The 26,546-nt window shown below is 44.5% G+C and overlaps 1 protein-coding gene across 5 annotated transcripts in view; it reads right to left on the bottom strand.

The window, feature by feature from the left end:
- Positions 1-26,546, bottom strand: part of IL1RAPL2 (interleukin 1 receptor accessory protein like 2) — a 491,230-nt gene that overhangs the window by 215,581 nt on the left and 249,103 nt on the right. For all 5 annotated transcript variants that reach the window (XM_082207241.1, XM_082207242.1, XM_082207240.1 and 2 more), the window contains one exon: positions 7,969-8,242. In XM_082207241.1, coding sequence (XP_082063367.1) covers positions 7,969-8,242 — 274 coding nt within the window. The remainder of the gene's footprint in view (positions 1-7,968; positions 8,243-26,546) is intronic.

Here is a 26,546-nt window from a genome sequence, read left to right on the forward strand (position 1 = left end):
TAAAAATTGGCAGCCATATTTGCAAACGTGTCAGGAAGCAATCACCGTGCACAGCAGCCTTTGCTGCAAATGCAAACCAGGTGTGAGAATCACAAGGCATGGCAAAAGAATCAGTGGTGGTGGTGGTTGTTTTTCCCACAGTCTGCACCCAATGGCAATGAAGTGTGATGTTATTACAAACTGCAAGGAGTACTATCTAGCAACTCCCTCTGGGGCTGAGGTTAGCAGCAAATCAGCTTTGTTCTTAGCTGAAGCTGTGGTTTTCCTTCCTTTCAGGAGAGCAAATTTTACATCTTTGTTTTTGTCCCCTAAGCAGATTCACTCAGGACTCTGGATGGTGATCAACACCGACCAGCATAAACTGAACTTTTATATCTGCTAATAAAAATAGCAGAATCCGTATTTTAGGCAAAGGTGCAATCTTTATTTCTTTTTTAAAAAAATCACAACCTAAGGTGGAGAACTGAATTTAACATTATAAAAATGAGAAACTGAAAGAAACAGAAATTAGCAGATTCTTTCATCCCTAGTGAATTCCGAAGTCCTACAGTTGAGTTGTGTGGTAATACAACAGCCTGTGGTTTGCTAATGCTGAATTTGGAAATCATGTGGCTTCATCAGCTGATCAATATGTGTAAAATTGGTTTAATATGCAAAATTTATATAAAGAATTTTACAAAATTATTTATTATTAATAATACTAAAAGTGCCTGGAAATCTCCGGGCTACTATAAAGTTGCCAGAACATGCATCCACAGACAATTTGTGCTGATGAGTTTTAGCCATCACGGATTTTGGATTTATGTTTTATTTCAACCAATTATGGTGGCAGATAGTTTATTTCCTGGTGCTTTTGCCTGAAATGTTTCAATCCAGAGCGGAATATTTGCAGCTGATTTGTTAAGTTCTTGAAAAATGAGGCCTTGTAATGGAAACGCTGACAGTCTTAAACTACGGTAGCATCAGCAGGCAGAGGAAGATTAATGGCATACCGACACGCTGCAGAATGCATTACTTTCTATACTCTGCTCAGAAATGTCAAGGTACCCAAGCTGTGTCTCTTAACAGTGGTTTGTGTTGGGCGACACAACATCACGCGGATGGTTGGGAGACATGAATTGGAAGCCAGGGTGAATTATGTTCAGATCACAATCGTCACGCTTCCTTCTAGCATCATGACAGAAACGAATCACTGTCAGGGTCATTAGGATTTCAGCTATGGTGGCTGGAACCTGGGCTAGTGAGGACCTTTAGGTTGTGTTAGTAGAGTGGTTGTGCGTCCTGTGTTAGTCCTCTATTTGAATGTCTGATGAGTTAAAGATAAAGACGCATAATGAGGGATTTCAGGGGCCATCAGCACATGCTCTGAACCTAGTCAAACAATTGGCCTGTCTGGCTCACTGCAGTCTATGCCAGGGATGGGGAATCTCAGCCCCAAGAGACAAATGTGGTCCTCCAGGGCTGCCTGTCTGATCCTCAGGATCTTTCTCAGGCCATGCCACTCACTGGCCCTACGCCACCCTCTTCCTGGGTGATTTCGCCTGGCTGAAACCTGTCTTTAAACCTGTGAGAATGCTCTTTGTTCGCCTGGATGGAAAGATGTGTGGCTGAAGAAGAAACGGCCAGAGTCCACCTCGCTCCCACACTCTCCCTCTTTTCTTTCTCTCTGTCTCTCTATTGGATGGAGAAGTGTCTGGCATCTGGTGACTGGAATGTAGACTAATTTATAAAGGCAAGAATTTCATACCTCGCTCCACATACTTTTGCCTCTGGTCTTGCCCACTACTAACACATAATCTCTGAAAAGTTGCTCATGAGGATATGCAGCCGTTGTGCTGAAAAAGCCCCCCACCTCCCTAGTCCATAAGGACTGACAGTGTCTCTCCAGGTTTCAGACAGGACAGGCATCTTTTCTAACCTTACAAGCAGGTGGCCAGAGATAAGAGTCTGAGACCTTTTGCATGTGAAACATGATGCCATGGACTGGTTGGGCACAGAGGAATGGTGGGAGGAACCATCTGGGGAACCATCATGGGAAGAAGGCTCTGAGCCTGGGGATTGGTGGTCGGACAAAAATGGGTGATCAGGGGGAGAAGGGGAAAAACTGGGAAGAGGAGGTGTTAGAACCTGAATATGTAATAGGGCTTAGTTAGCTGTGGGAGTCTGTAGCAGAGAGAAGCCCAGAATCAAGGCAGAAGCTAAAGCAGGAAAGTGGGATGAAGGAGGCCAAGAGGCAGAGATGAAGAGTTCCGGCTGGTGAGGAGTCACTGGTATCTCCCCCTCCTGCTGCAACAGGCTCCCCTCCTCCCCTGTCTCCCAGAACCAGAAGAGGCATGAAAAAGGTGGAGGAGAGGTTGGCTTCATGTAGGCGTAGACCCTGATTGCGTGGGGAAAACCCTGGAGATGAGGAGACCTAGATAGCTGTGAGGAGTCAGGGACTTCCATTCTCGGCAACTGCTTTTCATGGAGTAAGTCCACTGGGAATGAGCTGCTCTGCTCAATAAGCCTGACACTCAACCAAGTCTGTGGAGATCATGATTTTGCTAATAAAGAGTTAATGCCAACTCTGAAATGTGTGATTACTGACAGGCACACACATGTGCTGTAATACTGGGCTACATCCCTTCTTTGTAACTGGCTCCATTTGCTCCAAATATTCTAGCTGTAGGGGGTTAATTTCACCAGCATTTGGACCTGGGTACCTGGCAATATAGCCCTCTCTGCTGTGAAGAAAGATTGCAGACAAGAGCGGTCTATTAAGTACAAATGTAAACATCTGCTTACTCAGAAGAGAAGTATGTTGTGTGCATATATCTACATATCTATATCTGTCTGGAATTACAAGATCAGTGGCGTGGGCACCCAGGGGCTAATACATTATTACCCCCCCCCAACACACACATTTAATGAAATGAAAATGAATTACTGTTAACTGAATCCTCCACTATTTCAAGCCACCTGCAATTTGATAAACAAAGAAAATAAGAGCACATTGCCAAATTCTGGAAAGGGGACAAAAAAAGAGATAGATAAATGCATTGCAGCAAGAAATGTGGTCTTATGTATAATTACGAGAAATAATGCCAAGAACTCAGACATTTCTTTTTTAAAAAAAATGGGAAAGGGGAAAGAATAAAAAATTCCTCCCTGTATAAAAAGTACTGGCTTGAACAAAATTATTATTAATGATCAATTATATAATTGTATGTAATGATGAAGATGATGATAATAATGATGATGTTATCCAGACAGATCCTGAATAATGGAAGTTTTCAGGTAAGGTCACTGTTGTGCTCAGACAGTTTGTATAGGTGGCAGGAACTCCAGGATAATCAGAAAAATTCCTAGCGGGAAACACAGATTCCTCAGAGCTCAAGGCCTCGGATGCTGGGAGACAACCGTAGCCCTCTAGATTTCATGACATGGCTCTCTTACTCAATGTCGCATACAGCCATGTGGTTTGCAAGTCTTCATTCACCTGCAAAAGGCAAGTGTCCAAAAACTGCCCCAACCTGAGAAGACATACAAGTCATCAGCTTTGTAGGTGATGCCCTCCAAAAGTTTTGAGCTACAGCTCCCATGAGCCTTAGACAACTTGGCCAATGGTTGGGGATGGTAGGAGTTGTAGTTCAAAACATCTGGTGGGCACTAGGGTAGGGAAAGTTGCCTGATTGGCTTTTAATGTCACCTGATTCTGGTTCGGTGGGAACCTGAAGTACCACTCACCAGCCATCCTTTAGCATCAATGCTGCAGGGCTGTCAAATAAAGCCAGTTACATAAAGTACCGTAATGGCAAGCTGCCATTTTGGTGCAGGAAGCAGTGAGGTACCTAAGCTCCACAAATGTAATGGGAGGGAACTATTTTACAATCACTGAAATACTCAATTATGCATCAAATCCACTGCTTATAGCATTTCAAGTTTAACATTTTAATACAATAGCCAATCCTATTAAATGCTATCCCATCAGGGGGCCATGGGAGACGCAGTAATGGACACAGGTCAGGCAATGGCATATCAGAGTCATGACCCAGACTGTTCCATTTGTTTGCTTGTCAGTCTCTCTGCCCTTGGAGCAGAGGCAGTTTGGGCTGGAAGCACGTTCAGACCTCTTTGCATTTTAAAGTTCTCCTGGGTGAACTTAAAGGCAAACTCATTCATTTTAAAAGAAGATCGCATGACCTCCTTGGTCCCCAATGTAAATGTGTGTTTAGGAGAGGTACTCCTCTGCTTGTTAAATGGCCCCTATTCAGCAAAGCTCTGAAATACATCATTTTGAGTGTGAGATCAAACCCATCGACTTGAAGTCACACAGCAATGTTGGACTGATTTGAGACTGGCAGTGCATGCACAAGAGGTAGGGATTGCTAACTCAGTTTCTCTTTCTCTTGATTTCTCATTTTTCCAAACTTAAGCTCAGTTCTCAACATTTCCACATCAGTTTGCCGTTTTAAAAAAGCCTTACATAAAAAACCAATCAGCACTTTGGTGCTAATTTCTTCAAATATACACATTTTTATATGCAAAACAGACAGATTTTTACCAAGCACTATACCCCAGCGGGTGGCACTGTGGGTTAAACCACAGAGCCTAGGACTTGCTGATCAGAAGGTCGGCGGTTCGAAGCCCCACGACAGGGTGAGCTCCCGTTGCCCGGTCCCTACTCCTGCCAACCTAGCAGTTTGAAAGCACATCAAAGTGCAAGTAGATAAATAGGTACTGCTATGGCAGGAAGGTAAACGGCATTTCCGTGCGCTGCTCTGGTTCACCAGAAGCAGCTTAGTCATGCTGGCCACATGACCTGGAAGCTGTATGCTGGCTCCCTCAGCCAGTAAAGCAAGATGAGCACCACAACCCCAGAGTCGGCCACGACAGGACCTAATGGTCAGGGGTCCCTTTACCTTTATACCCCAGTTTGGCATGTTAATGTATGCAGTTTTATGCAATCTATTTGCCCTTGCATATGCATTTTTGATAGGGATGCGGGTGGCGCTCTGGGTAAAACCTCAGTGCCTAGGACTTGCCGATCGTATGGTCGGCGCTTCGAATCCCCGTGGCGGGGTGAGTTCCCGTCGTTCGGTCCCAGCTCCTGCCCACCTAGCAGTTCGAAAGCACCCCTAAGTGCAAGTAGATAAATAGATACCGCTTTATAGTGGGAAGGTAAACGGCATTTCTGTGCGCTGTGCTGGTGCCGGCTCGCCAGAGCAGCTTCGTCACGCTGGCCACGTGACCTGGAAGTGTCTTCGGACAGTGCTGGCTCCCAGCCTCTTAAGCGAGATGAGCACGCAACCCCAGAGTCGGTCACGACTGGCCCGTACGGGCAGGGGTACCTTTACCTTTATATGCATTTTTGATACACATTACTTGGCTGGAGTACTGTATTGCAAATTTCGGAAAACTGCAAATTTCAAAGGATGGTTGTCTGGCTATTCACACCTTGTTTCAGAAAGTGTGGATTAAGTAGGTTTCCTGTTAAATGCAAACTGAGTTCAATTTCCCCCCATCCATAAGAGCTGGTCACCATTGCCTTGAAGCAACTTGAAAGGATGGGGAAGGAGCTTTTTTTGTTTTTGTTTTTACAACAGACTGTGTATGTGCAAAAGCCTGCCTGATTCTGTACTTACAAAACTTCATTTTTCACCCAAGCAAGAATGAGGAAAAGAAAGCTGTTCTTCATGCACAGAACATAAGGCAGGCCCATGGAGCATAGCTGGTGTATGTGTGCAGTAGGACAGATCTGCACACATATCCTTATAGGCCACAACATTTTGTAGACCAGACACACTATGAAAAAACAACAACCAGCAGTGTGCATACAGGAAGAGAAAGCCCTCTTGGAGTCAGAAAACATACTTTAATCTAACAGCAAATGATTGTAGTGTTGTGACAGTCACAGAGAATATCCAGATATATGCAGAAGTATGTCTCTTCTGAAATCCCCACCCACCCACCTCAGAGCCATATACATGGTCCCCATGTATGAATGTCACAGCTTTTCTCCCTTTTGTGACAGCTGACAGTCTTTCCACCCTGGGTCTGCATGCCATTTGTTTGCTTTTCTTGTGAGGGTATTTTGGCTGGCACATCCCTCATAGCAATTGTCACAGCTTGTTGGTGGTTAAGGCATTGGGTTGGAGGGTGGGAATCGGGAAACCCACCCCACTCCCACTCCAGGGGAGCTGCATTAAAGGGGTCTAGGTGGCCATGTTTCTGCCCAGTCACCCAGACAGGGACTGAAGGGCCATAGCAACCCCCCTTCACACACACACACACACACACACACACACACACACACACACACACAAAATGGCCTGATTTGATAGGGTGATCCTCAATCCAGGATTGACCCTTCTGATCAATCAACCATCAACCAGCAGTTGGGCTAGATGATTCAGGATACACACCCAATGCCTACGCCAAAGCCTATGGACATCTGTAACCAATAAAGTCTTGGCCTCTTTAATCCAAAGAAGTTTGTCCCATGATTATTTCATCCTTTGTGTCTTGTTCACCCCACACCCCTGGCGCCGCTGGCAGGCTCACTGCACCTGGGCCCACAACCATCACTAAAACATTACCATTGCATCAATGATGTATTTCAAAATGTATCTACACACACACAAACCAAGTCTAGAATGAGTTGGTTTTTTTTGGCCGGTGCTCAGGCAAGCTTTGTCAGAGGTGTGAGGGGACATCTCTGTAACCACTTGAGATTCACCTCCTGCCACAGAGATATTCCCCTCACCTCCTAGCTTTGCAGAAAGACAGGGAAATGTCTACCACTGTCACCTGTCCCACTCCCACTTGCAGCTAATATAATGGGTTTCCCAATTCTATGTTGCCTCTGTAGTTGCCATAGAATGGTGCCATTTTAGCTACATAAGAAATGTTGGTCATGCCTGAACAGCAGAAACGGAAAGGACTGTATGTCTAAATCAATGATGGGGAACCTGCAGTGCTACAGAGGTTGTTCAACTCCTGTTCCAATCATCACTAGCCATCACGGTCAATGGTCAGGGATGTTGGGAGCTGCAACATACAGTATTCCTTATCCTTGGTGCTAATCAGTCTGCAAAGATGTTACTCTGAGAGCTAGTTTTGTTGAATCTGCTATTTTGTAAGGCTTGCTTTATTCAGTTGTGCTAAAGTAGGTATCCAACAAAAGTGGGCGTAATTATTATGAATGGTATGAATAGTACTGGGTGTGATTTTTTGTAAATACACCATGTACAGCACTTGTTCAAACCTATCCCTCATGTTTCTCTCCCATTCCTCTGTTCTCTGCTATTTGTTTTGCATGCCTCCACCTCTTCTTTCCCAACCATTAAAATTTAGATTGTAATTGTAAGATCCTTGCAGCAGAAACCCTTTATCCCCTTCTTCTTTTTTGCTACATTGACAATGCTATCTTAAATATAAAATTAATCAGGATTCCCGAAGAAAGAAAGGAAAATGAGAAGCAATACAGATTAGCTGTTTCTATGATGCATACATAAGCAGTTTTATATGGGCAACAGAAACCCACTTCACATCAACTCAGAGCAGGACTTTTAGTATGACTGCCCCTGTTCTGTGGAATAGCACTATTGTTGAGATCCTGGCTATCTGCACTTTCCAGAAACAACTGAAGACCTTTCTGTTCTTACACGTTTTCCCTGCTAGAAGAGTGGGTCTCTGCCATGCATGTCTACATTGCTTTGCTTTTAAAACATTTCTGCTGTTTTTATCTATTTCTATTGTACATCGTCTAGAGATGCTTCCATGGAAGGTGATTAATAAATGAATTATTATTATTATTATTAGGCTTGGGCTTGAAAGTTGGAGTTTGAAACATCTGGAACCAGACTAGTGAAGCTATTGCACCGTTTCAGAAAATGTGGTTCAAATTCCCCACAGCTCTGAATCTTAAATCAAAGCACCGTTTCAAAATGCATTAAACCTGCAATTATAGTTTAGCATGATACACACCTTAGCACGCAGGTGTAGAAACCACTGTCTTGAACCTCTGCTGCATGAAACCATATGGAGTCTTCGTCTTTGCTCATTCTGACTTCAGAGAAGATAATGGGTTCTTCCAAGTCTCCTTTGTTTTTGTACCACATAAGACGAAGGCCTGTGCTTTGAGCCATGCTGTAGTTGGTCCTGATGTAGCTGTAGAAAAGGGCGCATTTCACTCGAACGGGCTCACCTGCCAAAGCCATGTATTTCTTGAGATCCACTAACCAGTCGATGCAACCATCCACTGCAAACAAAAAGAATAAGTATATATACAGTATGTGTGTGTGTGAGTGTGTGTGAGTTTGCGTGTGAGTGTGAGTGTGTGAAAGTTTCAAAGTCTCTAATAGGGCAGAACACATTGAAATTAATATATCTAAGTTAGATATGTGCCCATTAATTTCAGTGGGTCTGCTCGGAGTAGGACTAACATTGGATCCAAACCATTGTTCCCTACCTGTTGGCAGTCCTACTGGTAAAACATGGGAAATGGAAACACAAAACAACTTAGGAAACCGATAGAAATTAATCTCATCCCTAAAGAAATAACAATTTAAACAATGCTATTTACCACTCCATGATAAGACATGAGACTAATTAAAAAGTGATGGTTTACATTACCCATTTTGACATAAACACTCTAGGTAATTATTAGAGGGCATTGGTGGCTTCACATGTTCCCATTCCCTTTTCTATGTTTCTTTCATTCCTGCTGCCAAGATGCACCATCCTTAATTAATAATTCTAGAGCTTTCACCTCAACCACTTGACCCAATTGACCAGTTTAGTGATTGCAATTTTCTTCCAATAGAAAAGAAAAACACCTAGAATGGCATCTGTTCTCAGAACCACCTCTTCCACTTTCTTTTTCCTCTTTCTAGTGAGCTATGTTTTGTGTAAAATACTGATTAGTGGTGGAGACAAAATACACACCATGTTTAATTTTGACTTGAAGGCAACCCTGCAAGGCATTTATTAGAAACCAATTAAGATACGTACTTGAGTGTACAAGGACTTGAGAGATTCCACAGAAAACATTTATAATTTTGGCAGAAAAGAGGAAGAGGCTAACTTTTTGTGTTTCATGCAATACCTTAGTCATTTAGCTAGTTTTCGTTCCCACCCCAAGGCCCCTTCTTGTGCTTTCATGGCGACATGGGTACCACTGAAATGTGGCTCTTTCCCAGGCCCACCCGAGAAATTCCAGGCAATGTGGGAGGAACTCCTTGGGGCAGGGCTACAGCTCAGTGAAAGTGAAAGTGCATCTCATACCCTCCAACTGCCCCTAAAACACCAGGATCGTCACAAAAAACCATTAAGCCATCAAAGCTTCTCACTTTTTCAACAGAGTCTCAAATTCCCAAAGGGCCTTCCCTTCAGTACAGTGTTTCAATGTGTTACTGGAAGCTCACATCCGTGTGTCTCTCTAACACATTTCTTAGATCTATGCCTCCCTCCCTTCCCTCCCTCCACTCAATATGGTGCCACTTCCTGTTTTTATGAAAACAAGATCTGGGTCACCTGTGTTTCCCAAACTTAGATCTCCAGCTGTTTTTGGACTATGGTTCCCATCACCCGACCACTGGTCCTGGGAGCTATAATCTAAAAACAGCTGGAGATCCAAGATTGGAAAACACCAAGATAGATCAATACTCTGTGTAGGGCAGATTCCTATGTTACAACAGTATACTGTAGTTTGCATGGAACTTAACCCTGTTCCCTCAGCCAGTTGGTCTCCCATATAGAAAGTGGGGGGGGGGGTGAGTGAAGGGAGTGAGGTCATTCCCATCAGCTCCAACCAGCATTACCAGTGGCCAGGTTTTATGGGAATTTTAGTTCAAAACATCTGGAGGGCAGCTCATTGGCTTACCCTGGAATAGTTTTTGATGATAAGAGTTCTCCAGTGTGAAGTACTTGTAGAAGCCATTTTTCTACCATTGTGATCTGGCACTCCTGCAAGTAAGCTGGTGCCAAACATCTGCTTTCCTTTGGACTGCATCAGCAAGGCCAAGAAGTGGGTCTTGTCATCTGGGCAGCCCAGGATGTCCATACACACTGCCCAGGCTTGTGCCCTGGGGAGGTCAGGAACAATGTGAGAGGCAGCAGTTACAAGTTACCAGTCTCCACAGTCACAGAAGGTGTTGTGATTTTTCCAGCAGTTTCACTTCATGCCCCCCACCCCCCTGAGGCATACTCCATTGTCTCCATTGTAGACAGGTGCCAACAACTGGGCAAAAGCCATTCTGGTTTCTTACAACATCCCCTCCCCCCGTAGTGTTTTAGGGTAGAATGCTTCATTGCAGCACTACTCAGTTCAAGCGATATTGCTACATTTAACAGCCTGTTCATTCCCTTCTTTAAAAGCGGAGATAAAAAATAGTTGAGGCAGAGAGAGAGAGAGAGAGAGTTGCAGCCCAAGTCACTGCAGCCCAAGTTTCCTAGCCTTCTCCAGGGATGAAGCACCAGGGACCCTTCTGATACTGCTGAGCTGCTGCATCATCCCTGACCACTAGCCATGCTTGGCTATCAGAGGATGGAGTCCACCACCTCTGGAAGCCCACAGTTTCCCTCATCCCTGCAATGCAAGTGTGTGATCTATAATCACCTTGGGTGAATTATGGCTTCATGAATGTAGCAGTAGCTCACTTGCATCTAAGAGCATGTCAAGCATCATGAGCTTCCGGATTCTTCTGAGCAAAAGGCAAGAACTCCTTGCTTCCCTCACCAGCAGGCTGACTTCCTCCCTCTGTCTTTCTATCATACCTCCCCCCCCCCAAAAAAAAACCCAGCTCATAATGGTGAGTGGCTGGGGAGACCCAGCCAGATGAGTGGGGTATAAATAATAAATTATTATTATAAATTATTGTAATGGGAAAAGATGAGTAGTCAAAACTAGCTAATTGCATCAGGCTCCCCCAAAAAAGCTCAACAACTTTGATCACTCCAATGGGTAGATCATTGCCAGTTTATCTTAGATTTTAATCTTTAAGCTGTTATTGTACACTGCTTTAAATGTATATTTTATTCTTGTGAAAGGTGTTCCAGCTGTGCTTTGCAAGCTGGTCTTTGACCATAATAAATGATGATGATGATAGTGGGAGTAGATCACAGTCTCTTGGGAGTTGGACATGCCTGGCCTAAGGAGAAAGGCCATCAAGGTGTAATTGCTGGATAGTGGCCAGTCAATGATGCACTGCCTGAGCCCTGGGTAAATAGCAGAGTTGGGAGATGGAGGTAACAGCGGATGTGATGTCACAAAGTAAAAATGTGTCCCTTTCAAATTTAGAGATGGGCTTGATGAACTGCTGTGAAAGCCAAAGCCTTCTTGGCAGACTGGCTGAAGGCAGGCTGGGAGAGAGACATGGAGATGTCTGGAATCCAGTGCTGGGCTGCTTTGAAGAAATCTCTTTCCACTGAAGATTTTGCTGAAAATGTGTCTAAATAAATAATATCTCAAAGACACTGCAGACTCCTCTGTGCCTTATCTTCCCCAAAGGAACATCGACCCTGGTTGAGTGCCGAGACGCCTTGGAATCTCATGCCCCACTCAGCAGAAATTGGGGTGGCCAGTACCACTGGTTATGATTGCATTGTTGGCGTACAAAGATCTCTCCTAAATCCATCACTTACCAAAATCCCAGCCCTCTTTGACAGTTCTCTCTAGCTCTTAATTATTTTTCTTTAGTTACTTTAAGCTCCTCTCAAATCCCTTCAAATCCAGGCTTAGAAGACTAATTTCCAAATCACAGCATCTCAAATTTAATTACAGTGTGGTCACTTGAACTGAGCAAGTGAACCATATTTCAAATGCATTTTGCATGGTTCAGCTAAATTTCCATTTGTAAACCTTTGTCATGTAAGGTTTCAAGACAGGTTAAGTTCAAGAGACAGCAGGCATGATCTGAAAACTAACGTAAGAGTCATATGTAAAATAAAATAAAATAAAATGTTCTTGGTGTTAATGTCACACCAAATCCTCTTTTTCAGAAAATATAACTGAAAAAGAGCCTGAAAAACCTAGCCACTGTGTCTGTCCTATTGCACAGACAAAAACATGGATGCTCCTGGATATGAATGAGTGGAGCTAAGGCCACAGGTCAATCTCTGACATATCAGGGTAGGATTGGGAAAGACTCCAGTCTGAAATACTGGAGTCATGCCGCTATTCATTGTGTGGTCAGTATTAGACCAGATCAGTGCTTCCCAAACTTGCATCTCCAGCTGTTTTTGGACTACAACTCCCATTATCCCTGGCTAGCAGGACTGCTGGTCAGGGAACTGTAGTCCAAAAACAGCTAGAGACCTCAAGTTTGGGAAACACTGATATAGACCAATACTCTGTGTAGGGCAGATTACAACTGCAAACTGTATCAGCAGAACAATTTGCATGGAGCTTAACCCTGCTTCCTCAGGGAATAACCTTTCTGAATATTCTCTGCATTATGCATCTGATGGTTAAACAATCACAACTTGTTTCATGGCATCATAAGATGGTGAATAAGCATAGATATGAAGCAAATTAGATTAAATTTTAAAAAAGGACCTCAGAGTGACCTTAACAAGGGCTGAACATTTATCTTTCATTGCTTAGAGGTTGCTTGTTTGAACAGCTTATTAAAAGTGGATCTTAAGGTTGCCCTAAGAAATCAAATACAGCTAACCCTTTAGACCAAGAAAACAGGCAGTCTATATTCATCCCTGTCCTTGGTTGAATGGTACACGTGGCTTTGGTTTGTGTAAACAAAGTCTGCTTGATTTGACATTTAGGGCAGTGCTTGTACTGAAAGCATCCTTGTTGTTGCTTTCAAAGTGAGAGATCAAGAACAATCCATCGTTTTCATGTTATTTCACCATTCATAGGCTTGATTGTCATGATAATGGACTTCTTCCGCAATCCTCATCAAGCTTAGACTCTTGGGTAGGCATAGGACAAAAGCCATGATTGTAACCATCTGCTCAAAAAGAGCAGATGAAGAGGGGCTTCACATAGCCATAATGGGCAGCTATGCCCTTTCTACCTCTTCCCAGCCATGCCAGGTGCACAGCAATGGGCAAGGACAGAGATGACATACCGAGATTCACCCCTCCAATAGGGAGATGGCAGAGCTCAATGGTAAAAGACATACTCTGCACGAAGGGGATCCAGAATCTAGTTTACATTTCTATCCCACCTTTCCTTCAAGGAGTTCAATATTGTCCTCTTCCTCTCCTTTTTATCATCACAACAACACTGTAGGTTAGGCTGAGAGTGAGTGATTGGCACAAGGTCACCCAGAGAGCTTCATAGTTGAGTGGGGACCACCGGCAACTCCCGCCAGCCCCTAGGGCACCCACAATTGCTGAGCTTTTTTTCCAGAGATAGCCCTGCACAAGCTGAGGACCTGGAAGGGGCAGTGACTCCAGGGCCTCACAGCACATGTGCCACAAAGTGCCCCCCCTGCCCCCCTGGCCCTGCTGATGGTAGGGATTTGAACCCTGGTTTCCCAGATCTTGGTCTAACACTCGATTCACTATACCAGGGGTCTGCAACCCGCGGCTCCGGAGCCGCATGTGGCTCTTTTACACCTTTACCGCAGCTCCGGGGCCGATACTAGCGAGGGGAGGAGGCGCATTGTGTGCCCCGACACTCCCCACTGTGGCAGGTGCTGTACTGGCTGTGACGTCGCATGGGGGCGGTGCGTGCGTTAGTCCCGACGTCACCTTCCCGCCCGCTGTCAGATCGCGGCTCTGGAGATATATTTGTTTTAAATGTCGCAATGGTTTTGCAGCTCCCAAGTTTTTTTTCCTTCGGAAACGGGTCCAAGTGGCCCTTTTTGTCTTAAAGGTTGCAGACCCCTGCACTATACCACACTGGCTAGTATCTTAGGGAGCAGAGCTAGAAAAGCATGCTCTCTGCTTGAGAATCTAAAGAGCCTCTTTCAGACAGGGCCAACTAGCCAATACATAAAATGGAAGATTGCATTTTATGAGTTTGGGGTTTTATTTTTTGAAAACAGCAGGCATGTGGGGGGGGGGCAGCGTAGTGCCAATCAAGACCAAGAGCATTCTGTGCAAAAAAGAAAGTTTAATATATTCCCTGCCATGCTATGGCTCCAATGGAAATCTCTCTCGCTACCTCAAGCTGTTATTTCCCCTGGGATGGAATTTGGCATTGTAAGGAAGGACCAAAATTCAGAGGTAGAGCCCATGTCATATATGTAGGAGGTCTTGGGTTCAATCCCTATGCATCCCCAGGTATAGCTGCATAAGACCCCTGTCTGTAGATCATTGGAGATCTACTACCAGTCATTGTAGATATAATGCACTAGGTAGATCAATGGTCCGAACTAGTATAAGGCAGCTGCTTATATGCACATGAATATGGCTTCAAGGTGTGTATGCTTTACATCAGGACCAATTTGTTGTTGGCATCTGTCTGACTCAAGAGACAATAGAGTGTGGATCCTGGGGTGAATCTAAACTGCTGGAGAATCACAGCGCCTGCTGTGGCTGCAGAGACTGGTAACTCATAATTGCTGCTTCCCATGTTGTTTTTGCTGCATTAGCAGCATCAAAGTGACCTCCCTGGGGTGCAAGCCTGGACAGTGTGTATGGAGGTTCTGGGTTTCCCAGATGACAAGACCCACCTCTCGGCTTCACTGACGTGGTCCAGAGGAAAGCAGAGCAATATGTTTGGTGCTCGCTGGGCTGCAGGAGTTGCCAGACCACAACGGTAGAAAAACAGGTACCACAAGTACTTCACACTGGAGAATTTTCATCATCAAGGTAAGCCACTGTCTTGCCCTCCAGATGTTTTGGACTACAATTCCCTTTATCCCTGGCCACTGGTAATGCTAGTTGGGGCCAATGGGAGTCATAGTCCAAAGAATTACTTGAAGAACTGCCTTATCCCTTATATACCCAGCAGATTACTGCAGTATGCAGGAGACTTTTTCCTAGCAGTCCCAAAGAGATCTGAAGTACCATAAGTTGGAGCAGGTCTTTTAGTGTGGCTGCTCCTGCTCTGTGGAGCAGTGTTCCGGTTAGATATGACAGGAGAAGGCATTTTTGTTTCAATAAGCTTTCCCAGTTGGATAGATATTTCTCTGCTATGGGTGCCCACTTTGCATTGATTTTTACATTCATTTGCTATTATTTCCTGTGCTGTTTTAAACTGTTTTTATTATATTGTGCACATTGCCCAGAGACATATGTGGAAGGTGACATAACCTCAACATCTGGAGGGAGCCACATTGGCTAACCCAGAATTATACCATGTTACTGAATATGTAACAACTCCAGAGACATCCTGGGGCAAATTGGGATCTTTTTTTTCTTTTAAAAAAAGGTGACATAATACACTTCCACATTGACAAGTCTGTCTTTTTCTTCAGCTGGGTCCAAATATTATTACAATTTTGTACCAAGCACAGCAGTTAATGATGGGAATAATTAAAGGATGTGGATGCCTCCGCTGAAAGGGAGCGATGTATGTAAGCCATGATTCTTCATTGTTTCTGCCTGGCTTGGAGCTCTTTCATTTGTTGCCTGGCTAAGTCTTCAACGAGCTCCAAGGAGATAATTACAAAGAGCAACATGTTCTGAGAAACTGACTGAAGACTATTTATAACAGGGTTCGTAACATTTGATGACATTTAGGGGAAGGGTGGGGGGACTTCAAATGAGCTTGGACTAAATCATAATCATTGAAGAGAGGCTAATCAAACAGAAGATGACTCCCCCCCCACCGCCTGTGTCATTTTCTCTCATCGAAAGCCACATCAAGAATGTTTCTTCTTTTCGTAGCTGTGCATGGGCTCAAATCTAGGTCAAGCTCTCTAAAGCTTATGCTGTAAAGTAAGATTCCCTCCCACCCAAGATAGTAACTGAACTACCAGTCATTGGAGCACAAAAACCGCAAGCTTTATCTGGAAAATTCCCCATGCTATTATTTTAGACATGATGGGAGCTACAAAAATGGAGTTTCATATCCTACTATCATTCTATCTCACCCTTCCTTCAAAGAGGTAAGGGTGGTATAGCTGGATCTCTCCTCACCACAATTTTATTCTCACAACCCAGTAAGGTAGCTGCATCAAAGCAAGCTTACCAAAGGCAGTTTTTCTCCTGCCTTTCTTTCAAGGAGGTAAGAGTAGTATATCCCAAAGTCCTTATCTCAGGGGGACACCATTTGCTTTTCATCTAGAAGGTCCCAGGTCCAATGTCGGACATCTCCAAGTAAGGCTTGGAAAGAGTCCTAGTCTGAAACTCTAGGGAGCTGCTGTCAGTCAGTGTAGACAATACTAAGCTAGATGGCCCAATGTAAGGCAACTTTCCATGTTCCTATGCAGCATTTCATCCTCACAATAGCTATGCGACATAGATGTGTTAATGGTAATCTTGCCATCATTTTATCCTGCCTTCCTTTAAGGATGGTCTGTCTTGCTTCTTTCCCCCATTGTTTTCTTCTCACAACAATCCTATGAAGTAGGTTGGGTTGAGACTGTCCCAAAGCCATTTGAGTTTGGGTCAACCTAGTTCTGATTAGATACATTAATAATTACAACATACAGCTTGTTTCATATTATGTCTATACCAACCTATTTCCATACAAGCCAACTCCTGGGATGTGTGCCCGTGACGTTTTATTCCAGAATCATTGGAAATTGTTTCTTCTAGGTAGTGCACACACAGCCTAGATCTACTGCATTTTTGCCACCAAAAAGTGCTTCTTGAGAAATTGGTTTCATTCTTAAAATAATAGCTCTTTGCAGATTAATTCTGCATTACCTTGCAGAGGGGACATATGAAAACAGATGAGGGCAGTTCCAACAATGGGAGTTGATCCACACCTGCCCAATAACAACCGCTACTTTCTTATTCATTCTCCTGGGGCATGTGCAAGGAGGAAAAGGTGTAGATAACCTAATTGTCAGGAACTGCCAGGATGCTGACGAGTGTGCCCCAGGGGGCAGTGGGGCTGGAGTCCGACTCAGGAGAGACATGTAGTACTTTCTGGGGACCCATACCAGCCAGGAGGCAAGAATCAGAAGCAGGGGAAGTTTCAGAGCTGGAGGGTGGAGAAGACGAAGAGTCAGGTCAGGCAAGTGAAGAGACTGGTGCTTCCCCACCCTCTCCTGCACCACTACCTTCCCAGAACCACGGGATTGAAAAGGGAGGAGCAGAGGAAGTTTCCACACAGAAACAGTCTCTGGCTACATGTACACAGCCCATTGGGAGAAGATACATAAACCATTGGAAGGGGAATGGTGCCCCAATTGCTGCAACTGTCCCATAGAACACAGACCTCAGAAAGCTGCCTAGCAGTTGGATTGGTGTGCGTAGATATCCAGAGCTGTAGAAGCGACTGTGAGTGTTACCTTTGACAATAAATACTTAACTATCTGCCATGTGCATACCAAATGCATACCAAGCAACCACAATCCACTCTGGTTTCAGGATCTAGAATCAACCCAGACTGAAAACAGCATGTTGAGGATGAGCATGATTCTGCATTGAGAAAAACTACATTTTTTTTGCTACAAACAGGTTAGTGCATATGGAGCCTTGGTCTGGTCAGTGAAGGGAGACTTGCCTCGGGGACCCCATGTACCAGGAAGAAGACTAACATAGAACGCAATAAATAAATAAAGGGAAGTAAATAATGCAGCACACTGTTACAGGGTGTAGTGACTGGCTGCCAAACTCAGAGGGTGGTATAGCACAGGATTTGTATGCAGGAGGTCACATACCCAAGTAGGCAATACTTGTATGTAAAGCCTGTGTCAATGGCATTTGCTTTTGAGGGCCACAGGTACTCCATTCTGGTGTGCATCAGGACCGGCACAAGGCATTGCATTGCCTGAGGTGGGTAGGCAGAAGCTGTCTTGCCTCCACAGCTACTCACCTCCAACTGCTCACTTCCTCTTCCTACATTGCCTTCATCAGGCAGGCATGAAAGGGAAGGAGGGAGAGAGCAGAGAGGTGGTCAGCAGCAGCAGCAGCAGCACAAGCAGATGGGAGCAGTGCAGCAACGTTGGCCAGCCACACTGAACACAATGAAGTTCTCTGAAAGGGCCCTTAGGATCACACATTCTCCTTATACACACTTACTTGAGAGTAAATTCCATTGAACTCAATGGAACTTGGAAGTAGACATGCATCAGATCCTGCTGTTAATGTGCAGAAGCCCTCAGAATATAGCCCTTATATCAAGCAACTATCATGCTCCGAGTTTCAGGAATAGATGAAAAGGAAATCTTGAAATCCGACAATGGATTGTCAATGAACTTCACTGCTGGCAAGCCAGAGTATATATTTCTCTATCTGCAATAATTGTACAACATGTACTGCAGTACGCCACATTTCAAATGATTTGCTGTGGTTCATATTTTAAATAAATCCAGTGGTCTAGGGATTCTGGGTGCATTTTAGCATGAACCATAATAATTTATGAGCAATTATAAGAGAGCGTGTACACAATCACTAAGTAATTTGTCTCTCTGCTTGCTGTCATATGAATAATCTTTACATTCCAAATCTGCCTGTAACACTTTTTGTAAGCAACTGTCACCCGAAGCAATTCATAATTGTGGGACTGTTAGACGTGTCAGAATTTTTAAGCTCAACGCAAAAATGAAAATGAAAAAAAGTTACACAACTCATGCTATTTTACTGTTGCATATGCTCCAGTATATTGCAAGCATGCCCCATCAAATCACTTCATGCTGTTCCTTGTTTCCAGTAGGAACAGTTAAATCTGGTTCAGTTGGGGAAACGGGGCACTGCTCCACCAACCTCAGCCTGGTCCCTGAGAAGTTTGGAGAATAGAGAATGGAGACAAAACCAGGAACAGCTGGTAAGGTTCTCCTGGCTTCCCAACCCAGTGGATTACTAAGAGGAGAAGGGAGAGGTGCAAGGAGCTTGATCTGGTGCAGCATCCAGTGGTGGAACCAATGCAACACTCTAACCACTATGTTTTGCACTGGGCCAAGCCCTCTGCTTGTTACCACTCCCTTCACATTCTTTGTAAGTGCCAGCAACCAGCTGTGTAGGGAAGCCAGGAGACCAATAGTACCTCAACAGCATGACCTCATGCTGGACACTGTGCCTGACATTGGCTTCAGCTCCCATCTATCATTGACTTCTCTGCTTTCTACCCCACCCATCCAAATGGGCACCAGCTGAGTAGGAATTTTGCTGGAAAAGTCTACAGACTTAAACATGGAATTGCAGAGTTGGAAGAGACCGGGTGGGGGTATGTGGTCCAACCTCCTTGCAATGCATGTATTCTTTGCCCAACATGGGGCTCAAAACCATGACTCCGAGATTAAGTGTTTCATGCTCCACTGACTGAGCTATTACAAAAGGTGAGAGCCAGTATGGGGTATAGTGGTTAGCTTGTTACACTCCGGCTGAGAAGATCCAGGTTCAAATTGCCACTCAGCCACGAAGCTCACTGTGTGAACTCTCAATCTAACCCACCTCACAGGGTTATAATCAAGGGAACAAGGATTATACACGGGCACATATGAGTGTATTCATACACCTACACACATATGTCCCAAAACTACAGGACTAATTCAAAAGACCCAAGGAATCTTTGGGCTCAGGTTTCTCAAAGAACAGCCCTTCACACCACAGGAAGAACCTCTTTAGAAACCAAAGAAAGTTTCAATGACAATTTCTGCAATTGCAGAGAAGGTGGGGCAGTCTGTGGTTCAAATGACAAAATGTAAACAATGTTGTTTGGTATGCCCAAACCTGAAATAGCAGCTTGGATCCTACAGCACAAGATCCTAAGAAAAGCCCCACTGAATTCTGATCAAAGGCCCCTCTAGTCCACAATTTGCCTATGGGAAGCCCACAATGTGATTTGAGTGCCTGTAACAGGCAGTGAGGTGGGGCACCACTGCCCACCAAAACTCTGGTTGCCTGCATTGCTGCTGCTTACCAAGGGCAAGGCACCAATAGGGTTGGCACAGTGCAAACGCACCAGCAGGTCCACGGGATTGACTCTGCTGGTCCATTTGCACCACACTGACCTTGATACTGCCCTCTTCATTCCCCTCTGCCTCCTGATAAGCAGCAGCAATATGCTTGACTGGAGGGCAGGTGGCACCCTACCATTCTGCCTGTTACTAATGAGCACAGCAAGCACTCTCATTGCTCATGATCTCCCACCTGTGGGTCCCAAAAGCTAGTAGAGGCAATATACAGTCATCATAATTAGCAGCTGTTGATATCATTATCCGCCATAAATTTGTCCAATCTTTTGGTAGATAGACTCCATAGTTTGTGCTGTTTGAAGAAGTACTGTACCCTCTCTTTTGCCTGTACTGAATCTCCTTGGCATGGTATTCAAATTATTCCTGGTCACTTCTTCATTTGCTTAGCTCATATTGTAGTGCTAAGACGGTAAGGTTTTCTGGCTCTCCAGATGTTGTTTGACTGCAAGCCACCATTGGCCATGCTGACTGGGGCTGATGGGAGTTGTAGTCCAGCAACATGTGGAGGGGCACAGGCTCCCTGCCCCTGTACAATACCTTTACTAGGAGAAAAGCTAAGTGAAGCAAAATCTTGACATTCCTGTTTCTGTTGCTTTTGAGCAGTCTAGAATACTGAGATGTTGTAAACCAGGAGTAGATAACCTTTTTAGAAAAAAGAGGGAGGGAAAGTGTAATACCTGAAACAATATACAGTGGTACCTCGGGTTAAATACTTAATTCATTCCAGAGGTCCATTCTTCACCTGAAACTGTTCTTAACCTGAAGCACCACTTTAGCTAATGGGGCCTCCCACTGCTGCTGCACCACCACCGTGCGATTTCTGTTCTCATCCTGAAGCAAAGTTCTTAACCCGAGGTACTATTTCTGGGTTATCAGAGTCTGTAACCTGAAGCGTATGGAACCCGAGGCACCACTGTACAATTAATTTCTATATTGCTTCCAGTTTAGGGGCTTCCTCCAAGGAAATATGCCTAAGATTGCACCTCAAGTACTGGAACCAGCAAAGGCAGTGCTATATCCAAATATAGGCTGGCTCTGTCCTCAGTGGTTTCCATTCAGTTCTGTGGACAGGTGCTACCCAGAATGTAGCTGAGAGGAGCAAAGCCTCACCCCCAAAACTACGTCCAGGAACTCCATCCCAAAACTGAGCATCTCTTTCCCTTCCTTGCCAGTCCTTTCTGTGGATAAGCTGAAAAGTGCTTCATTTGAGGGCACCCTTTGTGGGCGAGGTCACAACTTGTTCCCTAAGCCCAATAGGAGGCTATTTGCATGGCAGTCTTCAAAGTGCTTGATAGCCTTTGGTGCAAGGTAAAGGTAAAGGGACCCCTGACCATTAGGTCCAGTCATGACAGACTCTGGGGTTGCGGCGTTCATCTCGCTTTATTGGCTGAGGGAGCCGGCGTACAGCTTACGGGTCATGTGGCCAGCATGACTAAGCCGCTTCTGGTGAACCAGAGCAGCACACAGAAATGCCGTTTACCTTCCTGCTGGAGCAGTACTTATTTATCTACAGTGGTACTTCAGGTTAAATACTTAATTCGTTCCAGAGGTCCGTTCTTAACCTGAAACTGTTCTTAACCTGAAGCACCACTTTAGCTAATGGGGCCTCCTGCTGCTGCCGTGCCGCCGGAGCCCGATTTCTGTTCTTATCCTGGAGCAAAGTTCTTAACCTGAAGCACTATTTCTGGGTTAGCAGAGTGTGTAACCTGAAGCATATGTAACCTGAAGCGTATGTAACCTGAAGCGTATGTAACCCGAGGTACCACTGTAATTGCACTTTTGACGTGCTTTCGAACTGCTAGGTTGGCAGGAGCAGGGACTGAGCAACGGGAGCTCACTCCGTCACGGGGATTTGAACCGCCGACCTTCTGATTGGCCAGTCCAAGGCTCTGTGGTTTAACCCACAGTGCCACCCACGTCCCAACCTTTGTTGCAAAGTATAGTGCAAATGATTGCATATGTTGCATATAATTAACTATACCAAAGAAAAAAAGCTCACCCCAAGATTTCAGTAAGCATCAAGGTCAATACCTTTAGAACACCCAGTTCTGATTTCAAACGCACAATATTGTAAAGGCTATGAAACAAACACCACTTTCTAGCTGATTGCTTACTGGCAGCCTATTAAGGTTGGGGCCTATGATAAACCTACAATCAGCCTAGGTAGGAAAGAAATTAGTGTTCTGCACCATGTAGAAGAAAGAAAGAGTGGTTTAGTTGTAATTTAAGCAATTTTTTATTTTTTGCACCCAGCTTGAAAGCAAAATTTTGCAGGGCTCCCAATGTACCCTGTTCCTTTTACGTACCAATGCTGATTTGCAAACGGGGGGGGGGGTCACTTATGTCATCAGAGAGAGAGAGAGAGAGGACACATCTGTATACAATTTGTATATGCTAATTCATCTGCACATGTTATTTTAATTTAAATAGAAATATAATGCAGCTCACTGTGGTGGGGAGGACTGCGACCAGGTGACTTGTGTGCCTGCCTGCTCAGTACAGGTGGTAGCTATTTGTGAGTGACTTCAAGGATGCTCCCTACTATAGAAAGGCAAATTTTACATCCAGTACCTTGCTCACTTTTGCCTCTGGCTCATAGCCCTTGGAAGCTTTGCAGAAGCAACTGTGGCCCTCAGTGTCAAACACTGAGCAGGCAGTAAATCACACCTTTCAAAGTTGGAGTTAACTCTTTATTAGCAAAAATACTATCTCCACAGACTTGGTGGAGTGCCAGGTCTAATGAGCAGAGCAGTTCATCTCCAGTAGGTCTTGCCCCAAGACTGAAAGCTCCTGCCTCCCCACAGTTGTCTAAGACCTTCTCTCTCCAGGGCTTTTCCCAAGCAATCAGAGGCATGCAGCCAATCTCTTCTCTGCCCTTTTCATGCCTCTTCTGGTTTTGGGAGACAAGGGGGAGGGGAGAGAGCTTGTTTCAGCAGAAAGGGGAAGACACCTATGACTCTTCACCAGCCTGACTCCTCTCTGCCTCTTGGCCTCCCTCCACCCCCCGCTTCAGCTTCTGCCTCTGATTCTGGACTTCTCTCTACCACAGACTCTCCTGGCTCACTGAGCCCTGTTACCCCTTCAACTTCCAACACCTCCTCTTCCCAGTCTTTCCCCTCTACTCCCTGTGGCCACTCACTGTTGTCCGACTACCACTCCCTGGGCTTCTTCCCTTGTTGGTTCCCCAACTGGTTCCTCCCACCAATCAGTCCATGACCCTCAGGCTGAAAAAAAGGTTACTCTACGTGGAGCGCTCTTGTTCCAGCACTCAGCTCTTCTGAGTGAAAAGCGCATCTGTACAGAGGAATCTGTGCATTTTATGATGGGTGATGATGAAAAACAGCTCCACACTTTGGATTCTACTGTAGTTAGATAGTCATCAATGAAAATGAGGGGAGAGCAGTCAATTGTTATGTTGCTCCTCCAAGGATATGGCGGAAAGCAGAGAAAAGGAACATATATATTAAAAGGCCACCTAAGCAGCAATTCTGTACATTAGTCTGGCATATTCCATCTGGAGAAGCATTAACATAGCCAAACTATCTTGCCAGTGAAAAGGAACAGATGAAAGGGGGAGGGGGGAGAACAGAAAATGTATATTCCTTTCTGACTCTCATCCACTAGACATGTTTTAATAAGGTACCATTTGATAATATTTCATATTTTGATCAATTAAAAGCTGCCCATGATTCTGACCCTCTTCTCATTTTAAATTGCATTAAGCAGACAATAATTCTGAGGAAAAAGACTGAAGCACATTGGCCTCTCTGCTGTTATCAAGGAAAATGACTTTTTTGTGATTAGAGTTGGATGAAAAGAGCACATGTAAACTGTCAGAAAGTTTGTCTTGAGTGAGAGGATAAGTAAAGCAAGCACACCATAGTGGTTTTATAGCACCATATTGCCTAAATAACCCATGTTCTTGGAGTGGTGTGATTTAGAAGTGCAGTATTTGGTCACATACAAAGCAGAAAATATACCCCACACTGCCTACTTGACAGTGACCCAGCTGGACCCAGAAATACCCTGCTAAGGATGTAGTGCTCAGTGTGTCTAGAAGGACACAGCAGCAGATGAGAATTGTGCTTTTGTTTAAATCAAGGGCTCTGTGAAGAGGCTGCTAGGCAAGTGGTCAAGCAAGCTTGCCATACTTTGAAAAAACCCATTCAACTAGACTGATCCCTAATGTGTCCCTTTTAGGATTATCATGACAAGCTGCAGTTTGGTATTAGAGGATAAGAGAGCTTGTAACATCTGAAAGAAAAGCTTGTGCATTTGATTCCCCGCCCTCTGTTACCCAGTTACTAATTGCAGCTGCTTTTTCTACTCTCATACATGTGCTGTGAAATTGACTGGACCAGGCCACAGCAAGCGGCTTCTACTGCAGTAAATTTTAGTCCTTATTGAGCAAAGAAACACTGAAAGAAATCAATATTCTTCAGTGGCATGGATCCAAGGAAGACTAGTCCTTCTAAATGCTTTGCAAGAGTATTGCAAATACTTCTAAAATAGTTCCAAATCTCCTCTGATAGAGGAAGTGTCCATCATGACCCATGACTTTTGCACCACAATGCATGCACATCTCTCACATAAAAGCTGGAAACTGCTTTTGGGTTTTCCAAAGGCTACAGAGCCCTAAAATAGCAAGTTCGAACAGATAGTAAATACAAAAATTAATACTGTGGACATTTGTGCCCACACCTGAAATAACAGGCAAGATGCATCGCACTGAACCAATCTAGCTCAGTCACTAGAGCATGGGACTCTTAATCTCAGAGTTGTGGATTCAAGCCCCACATTGGGTAAAAGATTCCTGCACTGCAGGGGTTTGGGCTAGATCGCCCCTTCAACTCTACAATTTAATGATTCTGTGATAAAAGACCCTGGAAGACCCTGATGTTGGGAAAGATCACAAGGAGAAGGGGACGACAGAGGACGAGATGGTTGGACAGTGTTCTCGAAGCTACCAGCATGAGTTTGACCAAACTGCGGGAGGCAGTGGAAGACAGGAGTGCCTGGCGTGCTCGGGTCTATGGGGTCACGAAGAGGCGGACACGACTAAATGGCCAAACAACAACAAATGATAAATGCATTAACTGGTACACAGGAAATCTGCAACAAATCTGCAGAGTGGGCAAATCAGAGGGTGGAGACAACAGCAGCCTAGTGAGCATGCACCTCTCCTCAGCTATGGACGAGCTTAGTCCTAGCTCAGAAACTGAGCTCAAATTCTGATTCCATCTGTATTTGCTTGAGAGAGTCTTGACCACACACATGGGGGGGGGCGCTCTCCCAGAGTTCTGGGCATGTGGTCTTCACAAGATGGAGATAAGTTCTGTGCCACATGCCCCAGCATGTGCAACCCTAAATTGCAGGTCAATTAATAAGAACAATGATAACTTGAAGAATTTTAACAGAAGATTGATGGGTTTTGGCCAGATGAGCTAAATGGTCTTGAAGATGCACAGGACATATCTCAGCTGCAGACCACATACTTCACATTTAGATGGTCCCAGGCTCAATCATCAGCATCTTTGGGTAGGGCTAGGAAATGCTTCTTTTAAAAACCCTGTAAAACCACACGTGGTCAATGTGGACCAGCCTTCTCCAACCTAGTGTTTTCCAGATTTTTTTGGCCAGCATTCCTATCAACCTTGACCATTGGCCATGTAGGCTAGAGATTATGGGAGGTGTGGTCCAAAACACTGGGAGGGCACCACATTGGAGAAGGTTGACATAGACAATTCAGAGTGAGAGAAACTGAATTTTTGATGTGGCTTCTTATTTATCTGTTTACCTTAATTTAATTTCCATACCATCCTTTATCTGAGGATAACAGGGTGGGTTTACAATATAAAAACACAAAAATACACAACATAGTAATGAACAAAACCAATCCTTCTCCCCCCACCCCCAGTTTAAAAGGCCATAGATTGTATAATTAGTCAAAAGCCTGAGAGAAGAAGAAAGTTTGTGCCTGCCACCTAAAGATAAGTAATGAAGGCACCAGGCAAGCCTCTCTGGGTTGAGCATTCCACATTTTTATGCCACTACACATGTAGACCTTTCAGTTCAGAAATAAAAGCTGTAGCAGGAGACTTCACTGAGTTCTACTAGACAGGGCTCCATCAAAAGGTAGAACCCAGCATGTCTGCCAGGCAACCTGACAGTTCTGATGACAGCTTTTTACCAGGGGTGGGAGTGGGGAGGGATGTCCAAAAAGATTCAACTGATGGAGAGGAAAGCAAATGAAAACTGGCAGGTTAAAGATTGCCCGAGATGAGAATGCACCATCTAGTGTGCTTTCTGCCATCTTTTCCATGTGCTAACCAAAAGATTTTCCCAGATACAGGTTACGCCCAAATGAACCTTCTCAGCACAAGGTTTGCCACCTAAAAGGAATGTATTTTCCATACCTGGCACACACTGCAAACCTCAGAATCAAATATTTATTCTGACAGAAAACAATAGGCTTTTAAAATATATATATACTGTATCTTACTGTATCTGTATATTATTTTTTTCTCTCAACACATCAGGGAAGATGTACAGGTAGCACAATTA

The sequence above is a fragment of the Podarcis vaucheri genome (assembly GCF_965113315.1).
Source record: "Podarcis vaucheri genome assembly, chromosome: Z".
Classification (NCBI taxonomy): domain Eukaryota; kingdom Metazoa; phylum Chordata; class Lepidosauria; order Squamata; family Lacertidae; genus Podarcis; species Podarcis vaucheri.